We start from the raw sequence: 22,647 nt of genomic DNA, 5'->3' as shown, positions 1-22,647 counted from the left end.
GTGTTTACCCTGGTTACTCCCTGGCCCAGCCACTGCATGAAGTCTTCCAAGGCTATTACAGCAACGTGGCCTTTTTTTCCGTTCAGAATCATTTCAAGGCTGAGCGCAACCACACTAGCTTTCGGTATTTTGCTTATCAGGATAGTGTCTCATCATTGGCAAAGACTCAGGTCCAGTCTGGGAGGCAGGCATGCCTCTTCCCAGTGTTTACTCAGTACATAATGTCACAGAACTATCGCTGCTGGCTCTTGTCACAGTTCCAGACTCTCCTCCCCCAGCAGCTGAAGACTTTTTACAGGTCCTGGGGATTTTTTTTTTCTTTTTTCAAATAGTAGCAAATCTGGCTTTGTTGGGACCTGGCTTTGTTGGGAGTTCATGCCTCCTGCCCCTAAGTGGGCCTTAAAACCCCAGCCTCATCTCCTTTTAGAAGTTGAATCCACCATCAGCTTCTGTTTATCATGCTGACTTTCGAGTTGTCTTCGTTTCTGTCCCTTGGGAATTCTTTTCCCCTTTCAAGCCAGGCTATGTATATGAATATTAATAGTATATTTTGCTATATTTTATCCAGCATCTCTATGTGCTTGTGGCAATGGACAGCCTTCCTACATGAGCTCGGTCTGCCACACTGTCAGGAGTTTCCCAATGTATTACTGTCAACATTGTGTATTCAGGATCCATGATTTAATCCGAAGAATAACTAACGCATGCAACAGATTATATGCGTGCAATGCATTATAAAATACAACAATGTACTTTATAATGAGTTTTTTCTATCAGAAGTAATTTCCTACATATACAATTTGAAGTAATTTCCCAGTTAATTGGAAAACTTATTGTGGTTTAATAAAGATATCCAATCTTCAAAATAAATAAATTCAAACTACCCCTTTTCTAGTCCCTTTATATTTTAACTTAGTAACATTCAGTGTGTGTTTATAATCATTGCTGAATTTATCTCTGTTTGTTCAAGTTTGATAATTTCCCAAAAGACTGGATCATTTTGGGAGAATGGGTGTCTTCTTCCTTTAATACCTTCCACAATCACTTGTGCCATATCATTTCTCAGCAAATATAAATTTAATTTAATGAAGTGGAAGTGGGTTTCTGACATAAAAATGTGAATTGTGTGTCCTCTTTCTTTGTCATTGTGTCCTTGGTTCTTTGCACGTATCGTTTTCAGTTAAGACTGTGAAAATAATGACCAAAATGTATTAAAAAAAATTTTAACTGCTTCCAAATATAGCTAAGTTACTTTCTTTAAAAGTCCTATGAGGGGAAAAGTTTGGGAATTCTATTCTTCACTGGAAAAATGAGGACCAAGTGAAATCGTGATGGTGATATTCAGGTGGCTGATTATTAGCCTTGTGAAGGAGGAAATAAACTATTTCCTCTTGCTGCAGAGGTCAGAGCTAAGATCAAGATGAGGAAATCACAGGGAGGTAGAAATGGTTCAGTATAGAGACAAACTTTCTCCTTGGGAGAGCCAATCTATTGAGAAATGTGCTGCTTTGTGAAGGAGCTTGCTGTCACTGGTAGGATTCAAGCAAGCATTGGGTGGTCATCTGAATATTTTCTGTCCAAGGTATTCCTGCATTGGCAGGACAACGTACTGGCATTCAAATTTCTTAAACTAGTCTTCAGAATATTGATGAGCCCTGAATCTGTATGAAAAATGTACATACACGCACATAAGCATTTTTTTTTTCTGGAGAGAGGATCTATAATTTTCATTGACTAGTCAGCAGAGACTATTATCCAAAAAAGTTAGGAATGCATGGGCTAGGTGAAATTTCTCACCTATTTTTTAAAATTGGGATTCTGTCTTGGGGTACACCCAGAGTTATTTTCACGTTTCAGGGTTTTTGTTTTTGTTGTTATCGTTGTTGTTTTGTCTTTCACAGCTTGGATTCTACAGATAAGTCAGTCATCTATGCCATTGAGTCTGCAGTGATCAAATGGAGCTACCAAGTCCAGGTGGTTCTCAAGAGAGAGTCTTCCCAGCCACTCTTACAAGGGGAGAATCCCACCCCTAAAGTGGAGTTGGAGTTCTGGAAGAGCAGGTAGGCAAGAAGGCACCTGCTGGAACTCTGCGGTGAAGATGTCTTACAGAGACTAAAGCTAGAGCTTTCCTGGGTTAAGCCACCATTGAGCCTGTTCTTCCCTATAGGTATTTCACATCATCGCTGGGGTAGACAGCTCTGTGTCATTGGGTCAATAGAGTTTTTTGATAGACTGGGAGATGCACACTTTCCCCCAGATTCTATAGTCATTTTTCCTTTCCTGGGCTAACATCAGTATGTCTTCTCACATTTTTTCAAAGGCTCTTTGGACTACATGTAAAATTAATGAACTCTCTTTAACATTTTTCTTGTAACTTTTCTGCTCCCTTCTCCTTGAACAGTTGAGGCCACATGCACACACCTTTTGTAAAGTTCTGAAGACAGAGGGGTTTTGAGGAGTTGGCTGCAGAACAGCCTTTCCTGTATTATGGCTCATCACTCGCAGGGCTGGAAAGTTCATCTTCCAGGGTGTTTGTCCAGAAAGCCTTCATTATTGCTCCCGCTCCTGCTTATTCCCCCTCCTCCTCCCCATTTCCTCACTCCTATTTATTATTGTGCTGATAAATCCTTTACTCAAAAGGAGACAGAGAGATGTTAGAGGCAGATGTGCCTGTCCTCGCATAGAATGGAGATTATCGGTGTCACATGACTAGACATGCCTGTAGGGCTCCAGCCTTTTGTCTGTACCACCCTGCTGAGATGCCCCATGCTCTTGCCTGGCTTCTGACCATTCTGCTGACCTACTGCAAGGCCCTTCTCTTAGCACCCTTGCTCCAATAATGCCTCTCTCACCCTGACTCAACCTTACTGCCAGAGCTAATGACCTCCAGCTGCCGAGCTTTTTGAACCACCAGATGGTCACAGCAGTGTTTCCTGGAGCTGCCCCTTTGAACCTGTGTTCCCAGCTCAGGCTTTTGCCCTCACTGTGCTGGGAACAGATGTCCAGGCTCTTTGGGCTGGAGCACAGCTTCTGTGGAAGCACCCTGAGGCAGGGCTCCTGTCTGTGTGACGATGGGTCATCACAGTGTGACTTGCATTTCCTGATGCTTACCTGGATTCACCCTTCTTCATGATATTGCAGGTATGAAGATCTGAAATACATTTATAATCAACTGAGAACAATAACAGTGAGGGGCATGGCCAAGCTCCTGGACAAGCTTCAGAGTAGCTACTTTCCAGCTTTCAAAGCCATGTACAGAGATGTTGTTGCAGGTGAGGACCAGCAAGTGTTTTCCCAAATGTGTTTGACTCAATTTACCATTGAATGATGCATTCACCTCTCTCTGTCTGAATTCAGCAACTTCAAGTCCTTGTAAATTTCCGACCCGACACAAACTAGCATGGTGGCAAGAATACCATATCTAGATACACAAGAGCAGCTAAACAGAGCTATGCTGTTTGCAGTTCCACTGCTGTATGGCCTGGGCAAATTCACCTAGCCCCTCTGAGCTTTAGTAGGTATGACGGTTATGGCGCATACACTTCTGCCTACTTTTCTAGGTCCGTGTGAGATTATACAGGTGGAAGAACTTATTGACTGAACACAACAGTGTTCCTGGAGCTGTCCCTTTGTGTCTTTCAAACACTGGGGCCAGGACATACAGTTCTGGGGTGGCCATTATGGAGCCTATGTGACTAACTCCAGTGTGGTCATGTGAGTCCATCTGTCCTAATCAAGGACTACCCTTCTGGCAAGACAGCCTGACCATGCCTTGCAGGACCTGGGATTATTGGCTGGGACCTCTCATTAACTAAGTGCTTGTACCTCCCTGGCATGCTGGGAACTCGTGGGTCTGGTCAAAAGTCTTTCTGGGCCCTGTCTTCAGAGTCTGGAGACTACTAGAAGAAAGTTCTTCCATCAGATCTGCCTACAGCTGCTGCTTTGCACTGTACAAACGCGTGTTGTTATCTCTCACCTCTGGAATTCAGGTCCCTCCACCTTTGGCTCCTTGAGAAATCTCTATTCCATTTCTAGCTCCATTCTGCATTTTCTAATCCTACTGTCAGATGGACTGCAATTTCCTGGCCATTTGAGCACCAGACAAGATCCACTCTTATCAAAATTGCCAAGCCAGCAAAGTCTATGATTAGAAGTAGGTAAATCTTTTCAGGACTCCCTCTCCCTTCCTTGGTGCACTGTGCGTCTTCTCCCTTTTTCTTATGAAATCTCCTCTTTGCTCTTCAGTGCCATAGGTCAAAATGTGCTTTTAAAGGTCTTTGTCATTTCACATGGTCTAAGCTTAATCTAAGCAGTGATTTTCAAACATTTTACTTTGCCCAGAACTCTCTCTTTAAATACAATCTCCCATGTAAGCCCACTATATAAAATGAATCCAGGCATATTTGGTTTAGTAAAAAGGGCAGTGTCCTGTGCCAGAGCCCATTGGCTACTTCCCTGTCCCACCTTCCCTTCTTCATGACTTGGAGATAGCAAACAACTTAGCTAAAGGAAGAAAAGTCCAGGTGTTAGTTTCAACATGAGCTACATCACAGAGCAGAACTGGCATAAGTTATTAGTCTCTGAGGTCCTCCCTGACCCTGAATCCTCATTGCAGAGGCAGCTCTGCCAGTGTGTTTGGCTGGCTTGGCACCAAGTGTCTCTTGAGGCTCCAGTTCACTGCTTTGCTGAGAGATTCTGTGTCCCCGAGGAATCAACTTTTGTTCCCAGTTTACACTTCCAGTGGATAGGTGTCCCCAGAAGTGGTATAAGTATCCCTGCTGATGTCAGAAATGACTAAGGGAAAGTTTTTTTAAAAAAATATGTTAAAGGGGCCGGGCACGGTGGCTCACACCTGTGATCCCAGCACTTTGGGAAGCCGAGGCGGACAGATCACAAGGTCAGGAGATTGAGACCATCCTGGCTAACACGGTGAAACCCCATCTCTACTAAAAATACAAAAAATTAGCCAGGCCTGGTGGCACAGCACCTATAGTCCCAGCTACTCGGGAAGCTGAGGCAGGAGAATTGCTTGAACCCAGGAGGCAGAGGTTGCAGTGAGTCGAGATCGCGCCATTGCACTCCAGCCTGGCGACACAGCGAGACTCTGTCAAAAAAATATATATATATATGATAAGGGGTAATAGCCCTGGTTTTGGCAAGTGATACCAGCTTTCCATTTATGGTAGTGATTTAAAGTTTTCATGTTGTCTAATTTAGTTAGGTTAAATTGGGAGTCAATGTAGAGAAAAATATTAAGTAAGCAATAGAGTGCTACAGATTGTACATATGTAGAACACATATAAAGGACATATGTGAATGCCTGAAATTTGGGGCTCTGAAAAAGATGTAGTAAAAATATATTATGAGTTTGTTATTTAGTGCCCCAAATATACTTTTCACATCAGTAGATCAATAGACTATAATTATTCATATGAATTAATAGTTATAAGATTCACTTCCCCAGGCGAGCTTCAAAAAGTTATTTGCAGTACAGTATATGCCGGCAGTGAATTTTTTTTTTAAAAAGATACCATTACAATAGTGCCAGATAAACACTACTATAAAAATAGAAATTCTTTAAATATGAAACTCAATGTCGATGATGGAAGAAAATTTGATTAGAAGAGTTAGGTAGAGACTTGGTCAGAAAATTTGGCAGGATCTTCTAAGCTGGTGACTGATTTTCTCATTTCTAGGTGAATTTCAGAGCATCTGACTTTTTTTATCCTAAATAGATATACTATGTGCATTATTCTTATTAGTCATGGTCAGCGTAGTTCACTGACCTACTGATGAACTGGAAAGAAGGAGAGGAAAAGAAATATTTCTGGGTTGGTGGATATGAATTAGAAAACAGTGAGAAGAAAAAAGGAGGTTAAAAGGATGGAGGAAAATATGCGGGAACACGATTGTATGAAGTAGTATTGACTGAGCAGTAAATAACCTTGGAAAACAGGAAAGCAACAGCCCCCTTGAGAAGGAAGAACAAGGGCAATAAAGACTAATTAGAGAGTTTTCTTTTCTTGCACAAGATTGGCATGGTGCAACCTGGTTGCCAAGTTTCTGAGTCCATTTGTGCTGCTCTAACAGAATACCACAGCCTGGGTAATTTATAAAGAGCAGAAATTTATTTCTCTCAGTTCCTGAGGCTGAGAAGTTCGAGATCAAGGCACTGGCAGGTTGGGTGTCTGGTGAGGGCCTGGTCTCTGCTTCCAAGATGGCGCCTTGTTGCTGCATCCTCCAGAGGAGAGGAACTCTGTGTCCTTACCTGATAGATGGTGGAAGGGCAAGCCAGCCAAACTCTATGTGAAGCCTCTTTGATGAGGGCCTTAATCCCATTCATGAAGGAGAAGCTCTCATGGCCTAATGGCCTCTTAAAGGCACCAGCTCTTAACACCATCACATTGGCCATTAAATTTCAACACCTGAATTTTGGAGGGGATACATTCACACAGCAACAATTAAGGATGTGTGTAGGTAGATATGTGTGTGAAAGAAGGCACACAAGGGCTGCCTGGAGCCAGTGCACACTGGTTTGCTGTGGCTCATGAAGGGCTGCTGTATGCATTGCTTTAAACCTTGCACCCCCATTCTCCCAAGCAGCACTCAGCGAAGTCAAATTGGTAGCCTAGAAATGGACATGGTAGGAATACTGGGAATATTTACACCATAGAAATTGGCATATGCTACAAATAAACATGTTTGTCCTCAAAGAGCCTGTTGTTAAAGACTTTCCAGCAAACCACTGGAGATCACTATGCACTTTGCTGTTTATATGTACGTTCTTTAAAAAGGTATGAGCTCAGCTGGGCACAGTGGCTCGCACCTGCAATCCCAGCACTTTGGGAGGCTGAGGCAGGCAGATCACTTGAGGTCAGGAGTTCGAGACCAGCCTGGCCAACATGGTGAAACCCCGTCTCTATTCAAAATACAAAAATTAGCCAGACGTGGTGGTGCATGTCTGTAATCCCAGCTACTAGGGAGGCTGAGGCAGGAGAATAGACTAAACCAAGGAGGCAGAGGTTGCAGTGAGCCAAGATCACACCACTGCACTCCAGCCTGGGCGACAGAGTGAGACTCCATCCCCGCCCCCAAAAGAAAAATAAAAAAGATATGAGCCCAGCTCTCTCTCTCTCTCTCTCTTCATATGCCTTGTCATCCAAGCGTATTGCATCCTGGGTTGGATGGCCAACCCTTTTCTCAAGTATTGTGCTCTTAAAAATCAAGGCAATGCTAATTAGTATAATTAAAAGAGATTGTGATTTTTAAAAAGATTTCAAAACGGTATCATAAAGAGAAAGCTATAGCATGATAATCTCAGCCTCTTTTCTCTCAGCACTTGTGGAAGCAAGAGATTGCCCTCATTAGAATGACTGTTGGATTCTGAAATCCCCCACCCCAACACAGCGGTTCTAATACTCACCATCAGCTCCTCCACTTGAGAATCCTTGCCCTAATCAATTTACTGTGACATCTGACTTTGCAAAAAATTCGATTCACATACTGCTTTCCACAACTTCATTTGGGATATAAAGTACAAACATACACATCAACATATTTTTGTGTATGGTGAGCCTCCATGAAGCCAAGGGTTCAATGTAATAAACTCTGGGTCGTCTTCCTTTTCCTTAGCTGGACAGGATTGATTGTTTCATGGGAGGGCCCTTGGAAAGTTATTCAGACCTTAATTTCTTCACTTATAAAGTACTAAAGTATAAAGTACTAAAGTTGGCTTGCAGGGCTTTCTATGAGATAGTAAATACCTCATAGATAGTAAGTAGAACAATTCCCGGCATATTGAAACTGCTTGCTAAATAGTGTATATTTTGAGTTCCCTGTAGGATGAATGCAGAGCTTCATCCACTTACTATAACCTAAGACCACCTGCTCTCATATGATACCACCTGATTATCTGCCCAGGGCAGAACCAGCCTTTATAAGTTCACCCTTCCAATTTAGTTTGTCCAATGGCCTTTTGCATTCCCTCTGAGTTGCTAGGCAGATATTAGCATCCAGTACTGCTGGATTTCCTCGTTTCCCCTGTCAGTCACCACAAGACAACTGGTTAAAGGCCCCTTTCTTTCCTTGGTTGTATTCAGAGGAAATGGTAAGAGATTTTCCTAGCTTTGAAAACCAGCAGAACCTTGCCATAACCCATCTATGTTATGTCTCTATGTTCTGTGACTTCTTTATAAGTGCTCAACAAGTTTCTTTAGTAGTGAATATTCATCGGAGTCACCACCATTTATCAAACACCTGCATTGGTCCAAGCACTGTGCTAGTTGTTTATAAAGATTCCTGTTGAACTACCTTCAGCCTTCACAAGGACCCTTTAAACTGATTACAGCTCCGCCTATTTTTGAGCTCAGAGAGGTTACACGTGCCCAAAGTCATACAATTGCCAAGCGTCTAGGCCAGCATTTGAAGGAAAGTCTTTCTGATTCTAAAACTTGTATTGTCTCAGAGATAGCAGCAAAGTAACTGGCAAATATTTACTACCCACCAAGCACCAGATGGAGGCTGGGAGGGCCAGGGAGAAGTCCATTTAGAGGAATGTTACAAGAGAGAACTCTTCAGATCATTATCCTAGTTGTTCAGGACTCTCCAGTTTCCATATTTCCTCATAAGAGCTAGGAAGTTTTCTGGAACCAACCATTCTCTCTGCTTGTTGCTTTGCAGATCTTTTACTTCCCAGGGACTAGGGCTCCACCAGGTGGGTATTAGGCTCCAGATGGGAATGCTGACCATCTCCAATTCCTTCCAGCTCTAGCAGAGGCACAGGACATCCATGTGCACCTGATACCACTCCAGCGCCACCTGGAAACTCTGGAGAATGCAGAATTTCCGGAGTTGAAGCCCGCGCTGCGGCCCCTGCTCCACGTGGTATGTCTGATTTGGGCCACGTGCAAGTCCTACCGCTCCCCGGGGAGGCTGACTGTGCTGCTTCAGGAGATTTGCAACCTTCTCATCCAGCAGGTGGGCTGCCCCGGGATGCCCAGCAATTGCTCCCTGGGGGCTGGTTGGCATCTAGTCACAGGAGAGAAGAGACAAATGTCCTTTTTTCTGGGCGGGGAAATAATTATGTTCCAAAGAGTTCTTACACTTGAATTACAGTATTTTGCTCTCAGAAGCCAATAATTTACAAAGACATTTTCAGTAACATTAGAACACCTGAGCCATCCTGCCTTCCTTTCCCCTACTTAAGAGGGGATAAGTAGGGGTGGTGAACTTCAACCTTCTTAATGACCTATGAAGGAGGACTGGTAATGAGTCAGCAGCAAAGCCTAAGCAGTTGAGTGCAGCCTCTGATGTCAGGTAGCGTCAGGCGATGCTGTACCAATCCCTGGCTTTGCCACTTGGCAGCCAGCCTACCACTTGAGTGCCAGGACAAGTCACTTCCTGTTCTGTGCCTCACTCTCCTCCTCTGTACAATAGTGAAAACAAGAAGCCATATCTCTTTTCGGGTTGCTGGGTGATTTGAGGCTTCCATGTGAAAATGCATGTGCCCTGCACATGGTAAGATCCTGGTACCCATAAGCTATTGAGAAGCAGCTTCTTAGATTACGCACTTCATGCTCCTCCTTCTTAGGGACTCTTGTAGCACCAACCAGGGCAGTGTAAACCTTGAGGAGTGTACCTTTAAAAAGAACTAGAGGGCTGGGCCCGGTGGCTTATGCCTGTAATCCCAGCACTTTGGGAGGCCGAGGCAGGCAGATCACAAGGTCAAGAGATGGAGACCATCCTGGCCAACATGGTGAAACCCCCATCTCTACTAAAAATACAAAAATTAGCTGGGTGTGGTGGTGCACGCCTGTAGTCCCAGCTACCTGGGAGGCTGAGGCAGGAGAATCGCTTGAACCTGGGAGGCAGAGGTTGCAGTGAGCGGAGATGGTGCCACTGCACTCCAGCTTGGCAACAGAGTGAGACTCCATCTGAAAAAAAAAAAGAACTAGAGGGCTTAAGGAGGTTTGGGTGATCTCTCCAAACCAGTTTCTTTTTCTTCTAAGGAGCTGTGACTGAGAAAATAACAAACAAGCTTAATAAGTAACTAAGAATAACTAACATCTATGGGGTACATTGCAGGCTGCAAAATACTGTTACATTCATGATTTCCATCAATCATCAGATAAACCCTGCAAGGTGGGCAGGGAAGGTCTTATTATTTAAAGATGTGGGCTACTGTTCAAGGAGGTTAACTGACTTGCCCAAAGACACCCAAACCAGGACCCCAACCCAGGCTGTTTGACTCCTTCTAGGCTAGTGCCTTTCCATTACTCCATGTTTATCAGCCAGAACTCTTTTGGTTGAAAGTGTAAGAAAACCCAAACCAAAAGTAGGAGCAAAAAAGAAAACATATTGGCTCATGTACCTTGAAAGTCCAAGGTAAGGCTGGCTTCAGCCCCGACTTGCGATGTGGCCTTAGATGATGTCATCCAGACCCAAGGACCCACCCTGTTGTGGTGAAGGTGGTGGTCCCTACAGCTCCAGCTTTTCAGTTTTCCGGGTGTAAGCCTCTTCAAGACAGAAAAATAATTATGGTCCAAATAATTCTTGCACTCAAATTACTTTACTATTGAAAGCCAATAAGTCACAAAAGCATACCTGGGAAAGGGCACCTGCTCCAGCCCCAGCTAGCCCAGCAAAGTCTCATTGTGTTTCCTTGTCTCTGGCTACTTGCCCATTCCTGAGCCAATCACCGTAGCTTCAGTGACTAAGACTATTTGGCCCAAACCCAGGTCGCAGTCCACATGTGGAATGAAGAGCGAGGTCAGATGTTTCCTCTATTATCCTCATGAAAAACATTACTTGAGCAATGATTCAGTTCAGAGTTGGTGTTGCAGAGTTACAGGATGTCTGCACCTGCTCAGTGATACTAATCTGTTTGTATACCAGGCCTCTAATTATCTCAGCCCAGAAGACCTGCTGAGAAGTGAGGTAGAAGAAAGTCAGAGAAAACTGCAAGTGGTCTCAGACACTTTGAGCTTCTTCAAGCAAGAGTTTCAGGACAGACGGGAGAATCTCCACACTTACTTCAAAGAGGACCAGGAAGTCAAGGAATGGGATTTCCAGTCTTCTTTGGTCTTTGTGCGATTGGATGGCTTCCTGGGACGACTGCACGTGGTGGAGGTGAGTGCGCTCCTCACCTCAGGCTCCCAGCCCCAGACAGAAAGAAGCAGTCCAGGGGACCAAAAAGTGGAATAGGAAAATGCACAACACAACCTCATAGCCAACCCTCCATCAGCTGGAATAATCCATAATAAAGGTTCAATTGGCCAGTAACAGTGGCTCATGCCTGTAATCCCACTAGCACTTTGGGAGGCCAAAGCAGGTGGATTGCTTGAGCCCAGGAGTTTAAAACCAGCCGGGCCAACATGGCAAAATGCCTTCTCTACAGAAAATACAACAATAACAAAATAGCCAGGTGTGGTGGTGTGCACCTATAGTCCCAGCTACTCGGGAGGCTGAGGTGGAAGGATGGCTTGAGCCTAGAAGGCAGAAGTTGCAGAGCCGAAATTGTGCCACTGCACTCTAGCCTAGGCGACAGGAGCCAGACCTTGACGCAAAAAACAAACAAGGGCCAGGCGCGTGGTGGCTCATGCCTGTAATCCCAGCACTTTGGGAGGCCGAGGTGGGTGGATCATGAGGTCAGGAGTTCGAGACCAGTCCAGTCAACACGGCGAAATCCCGTCTCTACTAAAAATACAAAAATTAGCCAGGTGTGGTGGCACATATCTGTAATCCCAGCTACTCGGGAGGCTGAGGCAGAGAATTTCTTGAACCCGGAAGGCAGAGGTTTCAGTGAGCCGCGTTCACACCATTGCACTCCAGCCTAGGTGACAGAACGAGACTCTGTCTCAAAAAAAAAAAAGAAGAAGTTTTAATAAATAGTTGTCATTTGGATTGATCATCACATCACGTAATAGTGGTTATAGTAGAAGTTTAGGAAATCCTGATCATAGACCCATTTAGGAAGAAGGCCCAAGGAATCAATGAACTAATTCAATTGGTTTGTTGTCCATAGCCTTTGAACTGGGTTTCAAATAAACTCTGCCTAGAAAGACTGACACTGAGCAAAACTTGGTTGGGCTAGCCATTCCCACAAAGCTGGCTGCTTTGAACTTCTCCTCCTCCACTCCCCAGTCTCCAAGGCAGCTCCCCAAAGTCCAAAACGAATGAGTCCCTGTGCAAAAGAAACAAGACTTTTGCTCAAAGTTATGTCTTTCCCTCAATTATTTAAAAATAAATATGGATTTTAGTTGAAGTACTAGGGTGAGAAGACATGATACTATTTCTTTGGATTGTTTCAATTATCAAAACTTAGTATGTTTAACAGGTCTCTCAACATTTTACAGCTATGTGTTTGCTGATTGGACTTGGAAGGAAGGGTAATGGGCCTAATAAAATGAAATACAGACTTAAACGGCTTTGAGAAATTCAGGGTTGAGTTTAAGATTAAGACAAGAGGCCGGGCACGGTGGCTCACCCCTGTAATCCCAGCCCTTTGGGAGGCCGAGGCAGGCGAATCACGAGGTCAGGAGTTCATGATCAGCCTGGCCAACATGGTGAAACCCCGTCTCTACTAAAAATACAAAAATTAGCCAGGTGTGGTGGCGGGCACCTGTAGTCCCAGCTACTTGGGAGTCTGAGGCAGGAGAACCATTTGAACTCGGGAGGCGGAGGTTGTAGTGAGCCTAGATCGTGCCATTGCACTCCAGCCTGGGCGACAGGGCAAGACTCCACCTCAAAAAAAAAAAAAAAAAAAAAAAAGACAAGAGCCAGAGGGACAGGGAAGGAACAAGAATCATATTCCCAGCTATCTTGAGCAGGTTTGGAGGGAAGAGAGCTATGCTGGGAGGAAGCCGTGATGAACAGAGCAAACCATGGGAGCACAAGGACAGGAGAACGTAAGATTGGATCTGTTATCAGTTCAGAAAGTATTGGTTCAGCATCACCATGTGACAGGCACGGAGCTAGGAATTGAGATACAAAAATGACTGAAATGCGGTTTTCCTGTAAGAGGCTGGTGGACCTGCAGCCACCGCAGGAGAAGGAAGACAAACTAAAGGAGGAGATCCGGGAGGAAAGACACAGAATCAGGAAAGTGGGATATACTGACTGCCATCATAAAAGTGAGATTGGGCTGGGCGCTGTGGCTCACGCCTGTAATCCCAGCACTTTAGGAGGCCGAGGCAGGTGGATCACAAGGTCAGGAGTTTGGGACGAGCCTGACCAACATGGTGAAACCCCGTCTCTACTAAAAATACAAAAAAAAAAAAAAAAAAATTAGCCTGGCATGGTGACGCGCACCTGTAGTCTCAGCTACTCAGGAGGCTGAGGCAGGAGAATCACTTGAACCCGGGAGGCAGAGCTTGCAGTGAGCCGAGATCGCGCCACTGCACTCCAGCCTGGGGACAGAGCGAGACTCCGTCTCAAAAAAAAAATAAGGGGGGGGAGATTGATGTGTTACTGGGAGCAAGAAAGAGGGGTCTCTAGCCCAGCACGACTTCAACAAAAAGTGGGAATGCAAGAGAAAATCAGTTGTGAAACTGGAGTGGGAATTTGCCAGGGAAAACAAAGATGGGAAGGGCATAAAGAGAGAAAATCCGTGAGAGAGAAAGCCAGAAGCTAGATCTCACGAAAGGCGCACCTTAAACCCTTCATCAGGATCACAGAGGCTATAAATAATTGATTATCTAGCTTTATCCTAAATGCCTCTTTTTCCCTCAGCTGTTTCCATCACAGTTGATGTACAGCCCTTCACTCCTCCTGCACTCTGTATTCCTCTCATATCCACCACCAATTCCTTTGCTGCTGTTTAGTGAGAGGTGAGGGACACTCCAGCCCCAACCCATGCCTGGCCTGGGCTGACCATGAAGAACAAATTTCCATCACTGCCTTGCAGCAGCTATGTTTGCAGGTGCTCCAGCCCTGCAGATGGCCCTGGGAATGGTAGCAGAGCATGACTCTGAAATGACTGCCTGGACAGGGCCCCTAGGCCCTGTGCACACATGCTAATGATTTGACTTTGCATGTAGACAGCTATTCTAACATCAGGGCGCCTAATCTGCAGGGTATATTCAGTAAATATAAGCAGTGATGGCCACCAGCCTCCCTAGAGTCATTACTCTCACAATAAGTCGTTTCTCAGGCTGCTGCTGCTTTCTGAATCAAGGGCACAGGTGCATAAAAAGCAGTTGCTCCCATTTAATTAGAGGATGACATGAGTGTCACCAAGCTCCCTGCCTTGCTGCCTCTCCTTCTTTTGCGTGTCGTTCTGTCCTTGGTTGTGGTTAGCTGCTTCGCTCCTGTGCCCAGCTGCTCCTTTTCTTTTCTTTTCTTTTCTTGTTTTTTTGAAATGGAGTTTCGCTCTTGTTGCCCAGGTTGGAGTTCAGTGGCGCAATCTTGGCTCACCGCAACCTCTGCCTCTCGGGTTCAAGAGATTCTCCTGCCTCAGCCTCCCAAGTAGCTGGGATTACAGGCATGCACCACCATGCTTGGCTAATTTTGTATTTTTAGTAGAGACGGGGTCTCTCCATTGTTGGTCAGGCTGGTCTTGAACTCCCGACCTCAGGTGATCTGCCCACCTCAGCCTCCCAAAGTGCTAGGATTACAGGCATGAGCCACCGTGCCTGGCCAGCATTTCTTTTCTTGACTGTCTTTCTCTAATTCTTCCTCCTCTTTTTACTTGGCCCCCTTTCACTTTGTTCTCCTTCTCTGTTTTCTAATTTCCCTGACCTCTTTGTTTGCCCGGAATTTCCAAGTTTTTTCATCTTCCCACAGCTACTCCTTGCCTCCTTTCCTCATATGTCCTCCCCTCTTTTATTTTTAATCTCCCAAACGTCTGCTTAGATGCATCGCCCTTGCCCTTTGCCATCTTTCTCCTCCCCCAGCTCTTGCCTCCTGAGTCTGTGCAGTGGAACACAGGACTATCGACTGTCCTCTGGCATATTTCATGTAGCCCTTTAGTTAACATTCTGTGTATCTCTGTGATTGATGCCTGATTGAAATGGGATTAATCTGCTCCTCTCCTGTAAGAATTATCATGAACTTAGCCTTATTCATCTTCTATTCTAATACAATCTATGGCCACTGAGATGATGGTAGCTGCAATTAATAAATACATGAAACACCAATGTGTTTATCTCTCTGCATGCTCTCGTCAAGGGTTAGAGTGTGAAGGGCTGGTTTTTAATCCCTACAATTCTCCCAGATTTCATTTCTCTGATGTTAGTTGCTTTTTTATTCTTTCACACTTTTTGCACAAGAGAATTTTGTTGTGCAGATCCATTCTTCCTCTCCGGGTGCCTGCTAAATGCCAGAGGTGGGGCTGGCTTGGAAGAAGGAGTATACATTGCCCAGTATTTTTCGGTGTCTGCAGTATGCGGAGTAATTGCATTTTCAGGATACCACCATTCTCCTCTGCCTTCTTATCACAACCATGATACAACTAATCTCTTAGAGATTTAACCCTTGTGGAGGGAAGAACTAGGAATAGAAAACTAAAAAATTAACATGTTTCGAGAACCTATACCATGCCAGAGCCTGTATCCTTGCAATCATCTTAAGAACTGGGGCCAGGTGCAGTGGCTTACACCTGTAATCTCAACACTTTCGGAGGCTGAGGTGGGGGGATCACCTGAGGTCAGGAGTTTGAGACAAGCTTGGCCAACATGGTGAAACTCCATCTCTCCTAAAAATACAAAAATTAGCCGGGCATGGTGGCATACCCCTGTAATCCCAGCCACCCAGAAGGCTGAGGCAGAAGAATCGCTGGAACCTGGGAGGCAGAGGATGTAGTGAGCCGAGATAGTGCCACTGCACTCCAGCCTGGGTGACAGAGCAAGACTCCATCTCAAAAAAAAAAAAAAAAAAAAAAAAAGAAAGAACAAAAAGAACTGGGTATCAGTATCTTTTCTTTAACAAATGAGCATACTGATACATAAATGAACTCACCGATAGTTACACAGGTTGGAGAGGTGTAGCTGAGATTTGTACCCAGGGGGACAGCTGGTTCCAAGTACTGTCTTTGCACCAAACTTTGATGTCTTATAGGGGGTTGTAAAGGTCTGTTTCCCACCTTCCGTCCTTTTCTCCCTTCCTTCCTTCTTTCTTTCCTCCCACTTTCCTGGTTTGAGGACCCCAAACTGGTTTTGTGGTTTTATTCTGCCCTTATACACTCTGTTCTACTTTTGTACACTCAATTTTTACCATACAATTTCTAGGTCTTTATATCAAAGTAAGTTACTCAGGTACAATTATAATTCCCATTTCATGAAAGGATCTTATTTGACTTTATGACTTACTAAGAAAATCCTAGAAGTATATAAAATCTTTGCAATTTAATGAACCATCAAAGTTCAAAGAGAAAAAGAGTTGTTGGGTTGCCTCTTGATTCCTTCTTTCATCCTGCCTTCCTGCTTGATGCATCAGTGCACACACACACACGGAGTTCATTTTTGCGTCATAGAGTTGTAGACTCTGCAGATTCCCTGTTTGAGTTTCTGCCTGCAGCCTCTTGCCTCCAAACAATGCAGTAAGCACCTTGGAGAGAACTCTTATTTCCTTTATTATAAAACTGCTGTAAAGCTGTGATTCATTTGGAGACAAAATGATTTCCTGCTGAGGCTTTATGTGAAGTGATTAACAGGTAGATAGGTAATAAGCTGACCTAATATCCACACCGCGTTTCCTTTTGCTCTTTCTACTATCTCCAGCCACTCTTCAGCCTCCTTTTATTCTGAGCCTAATTGGGTGTCTTCACTTTTAGCCCGGCTTGAATACATGGTCACATAGGAGACCATTAGCCACATAAGGTCGGTGGCGGTCGAAAGGTAAAGAAAACAGTTTTTTTCCAAATGACCTTTTGAGATTTTCATCTATGAACGTCTGCTTTGTGCTCTCCCTTAATGAATTCCCAAGGTTCTTCTTTTAAGATGGGCAGTGCAGCCTCTCCTTTGAGAAGGGGGTTGCTGTTGGCAGGTCTTGCTATTACCCCTGATTTTGATTCTTCATCTCAGGGGCCAGAGCACATATTGAATCCTCCCCTCATCCCCGCCACCTGCCACCACCGTTAAGTGCTGCATGTTTTTTTCATAAGAATAGAACCTGATCAGTCCAGTAAGCAGCCTGGGACCCCAGTGTTCCTTGTTCTGTCTTGAAAAAAGCACCCAAATGTCCCCTCTGTACCCCATTACACATATAATATCCATTAACCCGATCTAATGACATCAGAGTGATCACGGTTAATTATAGTGGCTGCCTTTTAGTGAAGTCCTACAGGGAACCTTCCATAAACATGGTAACCCCACGGCAACTTAAGTGTTATTGTTCCCATCTACAGGTTAGGAAAGTGAAGCTTAGAAAAGTTAGGTGTCTTGCTTTAAGCCACATAGCTAGTAAATGATGGAACCAGAGTTGTGTAAACTCTGGGTTTTTTTTGCTTTGTTTTGTTTTGGCCCTAGATCCTAGGCTCTTTCCACAATGCCATATGTTGTGTCTCTGAAGTGGATATTTCAACCTGCGTATAAAATGATGAATTTCATGTTTAGTACTGTGATGAATAAAAATAGATATTTAAAAAATATCATTTAAACCTCTTATTGATTTAAATTGCCTTTTATCTGTTTTGTGAGAACTTTTAAATAAACAATGAGAAGAACTTACATTTACATACTTTAAGAATCGAATTATTTTGATTCTTAAATCAAAGATTTAAGGTTAATCAAAGATATAGCCATGGTCAGTGCCATAAATCTGGTGTCTATAGTTGTAAGACAATTTCCTGGCTGCTTCAGAAATCTTTTCTACTATGCCTCCAACATCAAACTTATTAAAACCCGTTCAGCGATGGAGAGCTCCCTCCCTCTCTTTGTAGCCCATTCTACAGCATTAGATGGTTTTTTATTAAGTGAAACCACAGGAAGTGGCCATTTTTTAGGTCGAAAAGATCCCATATCAGCAATGTAATAAGTTCAACCTGTATGGTGAGGTCACATCTACTTCTTGGTCCCAGTCACTCATTTGCCTTCATTCTGCCCTCACTGTAGCACCAGGGAAGGTTCCCCCTTGCACTTGACCAGGGTCCTGTGGACATTGAAATGTCCTTCTTTATAATTCTCTTCTCTTGTCTATTTTTTTTCACCAACTGCTCTTCAGAGGTTAGGGTTCCTAGCTCCTCTATCACCTTGTTGCCTTTTTTTCTGGAAGTATTATAGGCAAGTCAAAGAACAAAGAGCATTCATTCCTTCACTCAACAAATATGTGTTCAGGGTCAGGGCCTCTTCCAGGCGCTGGAAATATCGAGGTACGTTTGGGGCATTTACAACTTACTGGACAGAAAATAAGCAAATAGTATAATATAATGCCAAATAATATAATTCCAGAGTGTGATAAGCGCTCTGAATAAGCAGAGGAAGGGGATAGAGAGTCTGGGAAAAAGCTGGATGGGTGGATCTCTTTCCATAGAAGGGTGAGGAAAGGCCTAAGACCTTGAGTTGAGCCCCAGATAAATCTGTTGTCTACTGTGTGTGTTAAGTTACATAAAACAATGTGTCTATCTTTTTAAGTGACCAGACTTTCTCCAAAAGTAGAATAGTTAAATAAATATTTTGCTAATATCTAGGATAAATTGAAGATGAAACACCTTCCTGTCACCTCCCTAGACCACGCTTTAAGTATTCTTGAGAAATAAAATAGTCTAACAAAATTATCATCCGGGTTTCTGATGTAATCAAACATATCACAATGCATCTACCTTTTAAAATGGTTAGGAAGTATTTCCTAGAAATTGAAATTGACATCCACAGAATTATGAAGAATGAGTACCAAGGTTGCATTTCACAGCACAAGTATGACTCTCCCTATAAAACCTATTACAACTAAGCACTTTACGAGAGACTTGAATTACTACTGAAGTCAATTTCATTTCCATAAAATTCATTTCGGTTTTCTTCCCAGTATATCAAGTTGAACCTATTTTTAAAGAAAGACTGACACTTTTCCCACCATTACTGGCAAAAGTCCCTCTCTGGTTTTGGCATCCGTCTTCCCTGCCTTGGCTGGTGTCTTCCCTTTTCTCTCCCCTCCCACTTCAGCTGCTTGCCACCAGCCATGCCCAAACATAGCTGAGCAAAAACAGGCTTGTTAGATGGCTGCCCAAATCTGTGTGGGTACCCTCCTGGCCAAGCGAGGAAAGCCAGCCATTGTCCCCACTTCCCAGCGCCTCTGTCACTGCTGCTGGAGTTGGTGTGTCCTAGCAGGAGAAAGGAGCCAGGCAGCCTGTGCTAGCCTGATGGGTCACCCATGGCAGCAGCCATGGGCAGTGAGATTTCCTGCAGTGGTACCAGGACCTGCTGGATTTTACAGCATCGGTGTCAGGGTACACCCCTTAAGCCTCCAGAGCAGAGGATCCCTCCCACAGTCCGCACCAAATGTTGGCCAAAATGACACAAAGGGAACTTTTACCTTCCTCTTTCCTGCCTAAGGAACATGCACACAGATTGGAAGTCATGACAAGAACCATATCTTGGTTTGGAGGTTTTGTGATTTTTAGGTACTCACCAGAGATAAATTCAATCTGTCCTGCTAGACGTGCTCAGGAGGAAGCTCCCATCCTATCGGAGGTGAGGCAGCTTCCATGGACTCAGGAGGGGCTCCTCCCCAAGGCTTCTGGGTTGTGCCATCCACCTGTCATTGGATCTCAAGCACACCTGGGACACTGCCACATCAATAACGGCGATGATACTGTGTGTGCAGACCTGGCCTAAATCCCAGGCTTTAGTTAACTGACTTAGCACTCAGCATCATGCTACAAGGTGTTATTATTATTCTGCAGCAGATGAAGAAGCGCAGCACAGAGCTGGTAAATAACTACTCACCGCCACCAGGCTGGCAGCAGGGTGTAACATCCTGTGCACGCCCAGCAAGGGCACCCTGCAGGAGATGTCTTTGCTTGGCAGACAAGTTGCAAAGAAGGCCGGTGTCACCCTCTGGGCATGTCTTCAGGACTATTTTGCAGCTCTGTTTTTCCATCAACATCCCTTAGGATTGCTGTCATTCTGGAACTGGATAAGATGATCCATTTGAAATGAGCTATTTTAGAGAAATCAGCGATAAAGCTACCAATTATATAAATAGTTTTATTATTATTACATTTTATTATTTGTTAAAGACTGCAAAGACATAGAGAGGTGGAAGCGTACATTTCACTTATTTATGTATGTATATATTTATTTTGGTTTGCGTGAATTTTAGACTGTACTTTCTCTTTGCTTTGTTATCGAGTTTAACCAAGAGTTATTTTTACCAGCCCAATCTAATAATAAGGTTACAAAACTAATCAGACTCCACAATTTCCTAAGCAACCACCGCCCCCATGGTTTCCAACTTTTCTCATCCACTGTTGTTATGATGATGATGATGATGATTTTAACTCTTTTGTGAATTGTCCCCATAGGGTCTTCTGAAGACGGCCCTGGATTTCCACAAACTGGGAAAGGTGGAGTTCAGCGGCATCAGAGGGAATGCCCTGAGTCAGCAGGTCCAGCAAATGCATGAGGAATTTCAAGAGATGTACAGGCGTTTCTCAGGATCCTCCTCTGACTGCCTGTACCTCCAAAGCACGGTAGGGCTGGGAAGGGCTGAACCGCCAGCTCTGCCTCTGTCCCAGATGCCGTTCACCTGTAGGGTCTAGGTATTTACTTGCATTTTCCCTGTGTGTTTCCTTTGGCTCTGTGGTCCCAGAGGTTTTACTAATTATCCTTTGTGTTAGGAGAAATTATTATTCCTTGTGCCAAGCGAAAGATTCTAATTATTCTTTGTGTTGGGAGAAAGATCAAGGAGGCCTCTTCCAACTGTTAACTGCTCCAGACTAATGACACCAGGGTTTCAGAGATGCTGAGGTGGGTATGACACGACAGTGGAGGCTGTGGCCGCCCTGTGGCTTCAAAAGTTTTAAGCTCAGTGAAAGAAGCCAGACACAGAAAGACAAATGTTTCATGGTCTCACCTATACGAGGCATGTGAAATAGTCAAAGTCATAGAAGCAGAGTAGAATGGTGGCTGCCAGGGGCTGGGGGAGAGGGAAATGGGGAGGTGGTGGTCAAAGAGTATAAAGTTTCAGTTATGCATGATAAATAATTTCTGGAGCTCTAATGTACAACATGGTGAAGACGGTTAACAATACTGTATTGCAGGCCAGGTGCAGTGGCTCACGCCTGTAATCCCAGCACTTTGGGAGGACAAGGCGGGCAGGTCATGAGGTCAAGAGATTGAGACCATCCTGGCCAACATGGTGAAACCCCATCTCTGCTAAAAATACAGAAAGTAGCCAGGCGTGATGGCAGGCGCCTGTAGTCCCAGCTACTCAGGAGGCTGAGGCAGGAGAATCGCTTGAACCTGGGAGACGGAGGTTGCAGTGAGCCGAGGTCGCGCCACTGCACTCCAGCCTGGTGATAGAGGGAGACTCCGTCTCAAACAAACAAACAAACAAAAAACTGTATTGCTTTGCTCTCTCACTCATAAGTGGGAGTTGAACAATGAGAACACATGGACACAGGGAGGGAAATAACACACACTGGGACCTGTCAGGGGTTGGGGGACAAGGAGAGGGAGAGCATTAGGACAAATACCTGATGCGTGCGGAGCTTAAAACCTAGATGACGGGTTGATAGTTGTAGCAAACCACCTTGGCACATGTATACCTGTGTAACAAACCTGCACGTTCTGCACATGTATCCCAGAACTTACAGTAAAATAATTTAAAAAAAAGAAAAACTGTATTGTGTACTGGAAATTCGCTAAAAGGGTAGATCCTAAGTGTTCTCACCACGCACACAAATAGCAAATGGTAACTGTGTGAGGTGATGAATATGTTAATTAGCTTGATTGTGGTGATCTTTTCACAGTGTATACATGTATCAAAACATCAAGTTGTATATCTTACATGTATACAATTTTTATTTGTCAATTATAACTTAATAAAACTAAGGGGGAAAAACGTTTTAAGCTTTGGGCCAAAACTGCTAACGGAAGAACAGGCACACCTGGACAGAATTTTATTAGTGACTTGGGGAGGTGTAAGTGAAGCCACAGTCCGGGTTTTCTGATCTGAACCTGGTTCCTAACAGAACACATAGGATAAGGAAAGGGCCAGAGAAGCATTTTCCAGGACAGGAACAAAGAGCCCGCATCTCACCTGTAGCCCCAGGAAAGCCTCGACCTGTAAGTCCACGCCCAAGGGAGAAAAAAAGAAGAAAAAGGGCCAGTATGAAAACAGAGAATGGAATTCTCAGAAAAAGGAATGGCAGAATTACTGGAGAAGGAATTTTAAGAGCGTGTGCAGGAAAAGGAGAAAGAAATTAGGGCAGCAATCTGCTCCGAGCACCAGGGGAATCTTAGGTGGCCAGACCCAGAAAGATACTGCCTTCTAAGAATTCTATTCGTCAAAAGTAGACCCAAAAAAGGTGGACCGTAGACCATCCTGGCTAACACAGTGAAACCCCGTCTCTATTAAAAACAAAAAATTAGCTGGGCGTGGTGGTGCACACCTGTAATCCCAGCTACTTGGGAGGCTGAGGCAGGAGAATTGCTTGAACCCGGGAGGCAGAGGTTGTAGTGAGCCGAGATTGTGCCACTGCACTCCAGCCTG

At 44.3% G+C, this 22,647-nt stretch overlaps 1 protein-coding gene across 1 annotated transcript in view; it reads left to right on the top strand.

Annotated features, from left to right (window-relative positions):
* Window positions 1–22,647, top strand: part of DNAH9 (dynein axonemal heavy chain 9) — a 377,489-nt gene that overhangs the window by 10,283 nt on the left and 344,559 nt on the right. Inside the window, exons 3-7 of the mRNA XM_030799425.1 lie at window positions 1,902–2,060; window positions 3,142–3,272; window positions 8,765–8,976; window positions 10,894–11,127; window positions 20,456–20,623. Coding sequence (XP_030655285.1) covers window positions 1,902–2,060; window positions 3,142–3,272; window positions 8,765–8,976; window positions 10,894–11,127; window positions 20,456–20,623 — 904 coding nt within the window. The remainder of the gene's footprint in view (window positions 1–1,901; window positions 2,061–3,141; window positions 3,273–8,764; window positions 8,977–10,893; window positions 11,128–20,455; window positions 20,624–22,647) is intronic.

Source organism: Nomascus leucogenys, chromosome 19 (genome assembly GCF_006542625.1).
Source record: "Nomascus leucogenys isolate Asia chromosome 19, Asia_NLE_v1, whole genome shotgun sequence".
Lineage (NCBI taxonomy): Eukaryota > Metazoa > Chordata > Mammalia > Primates > Hylobatidae > Nomascus > Nomascus leucogenys.
Note: the sequence above shows the minus strand (reverse complement) of the source record. Positions and strands in the feature narration are given on the sequence as shown.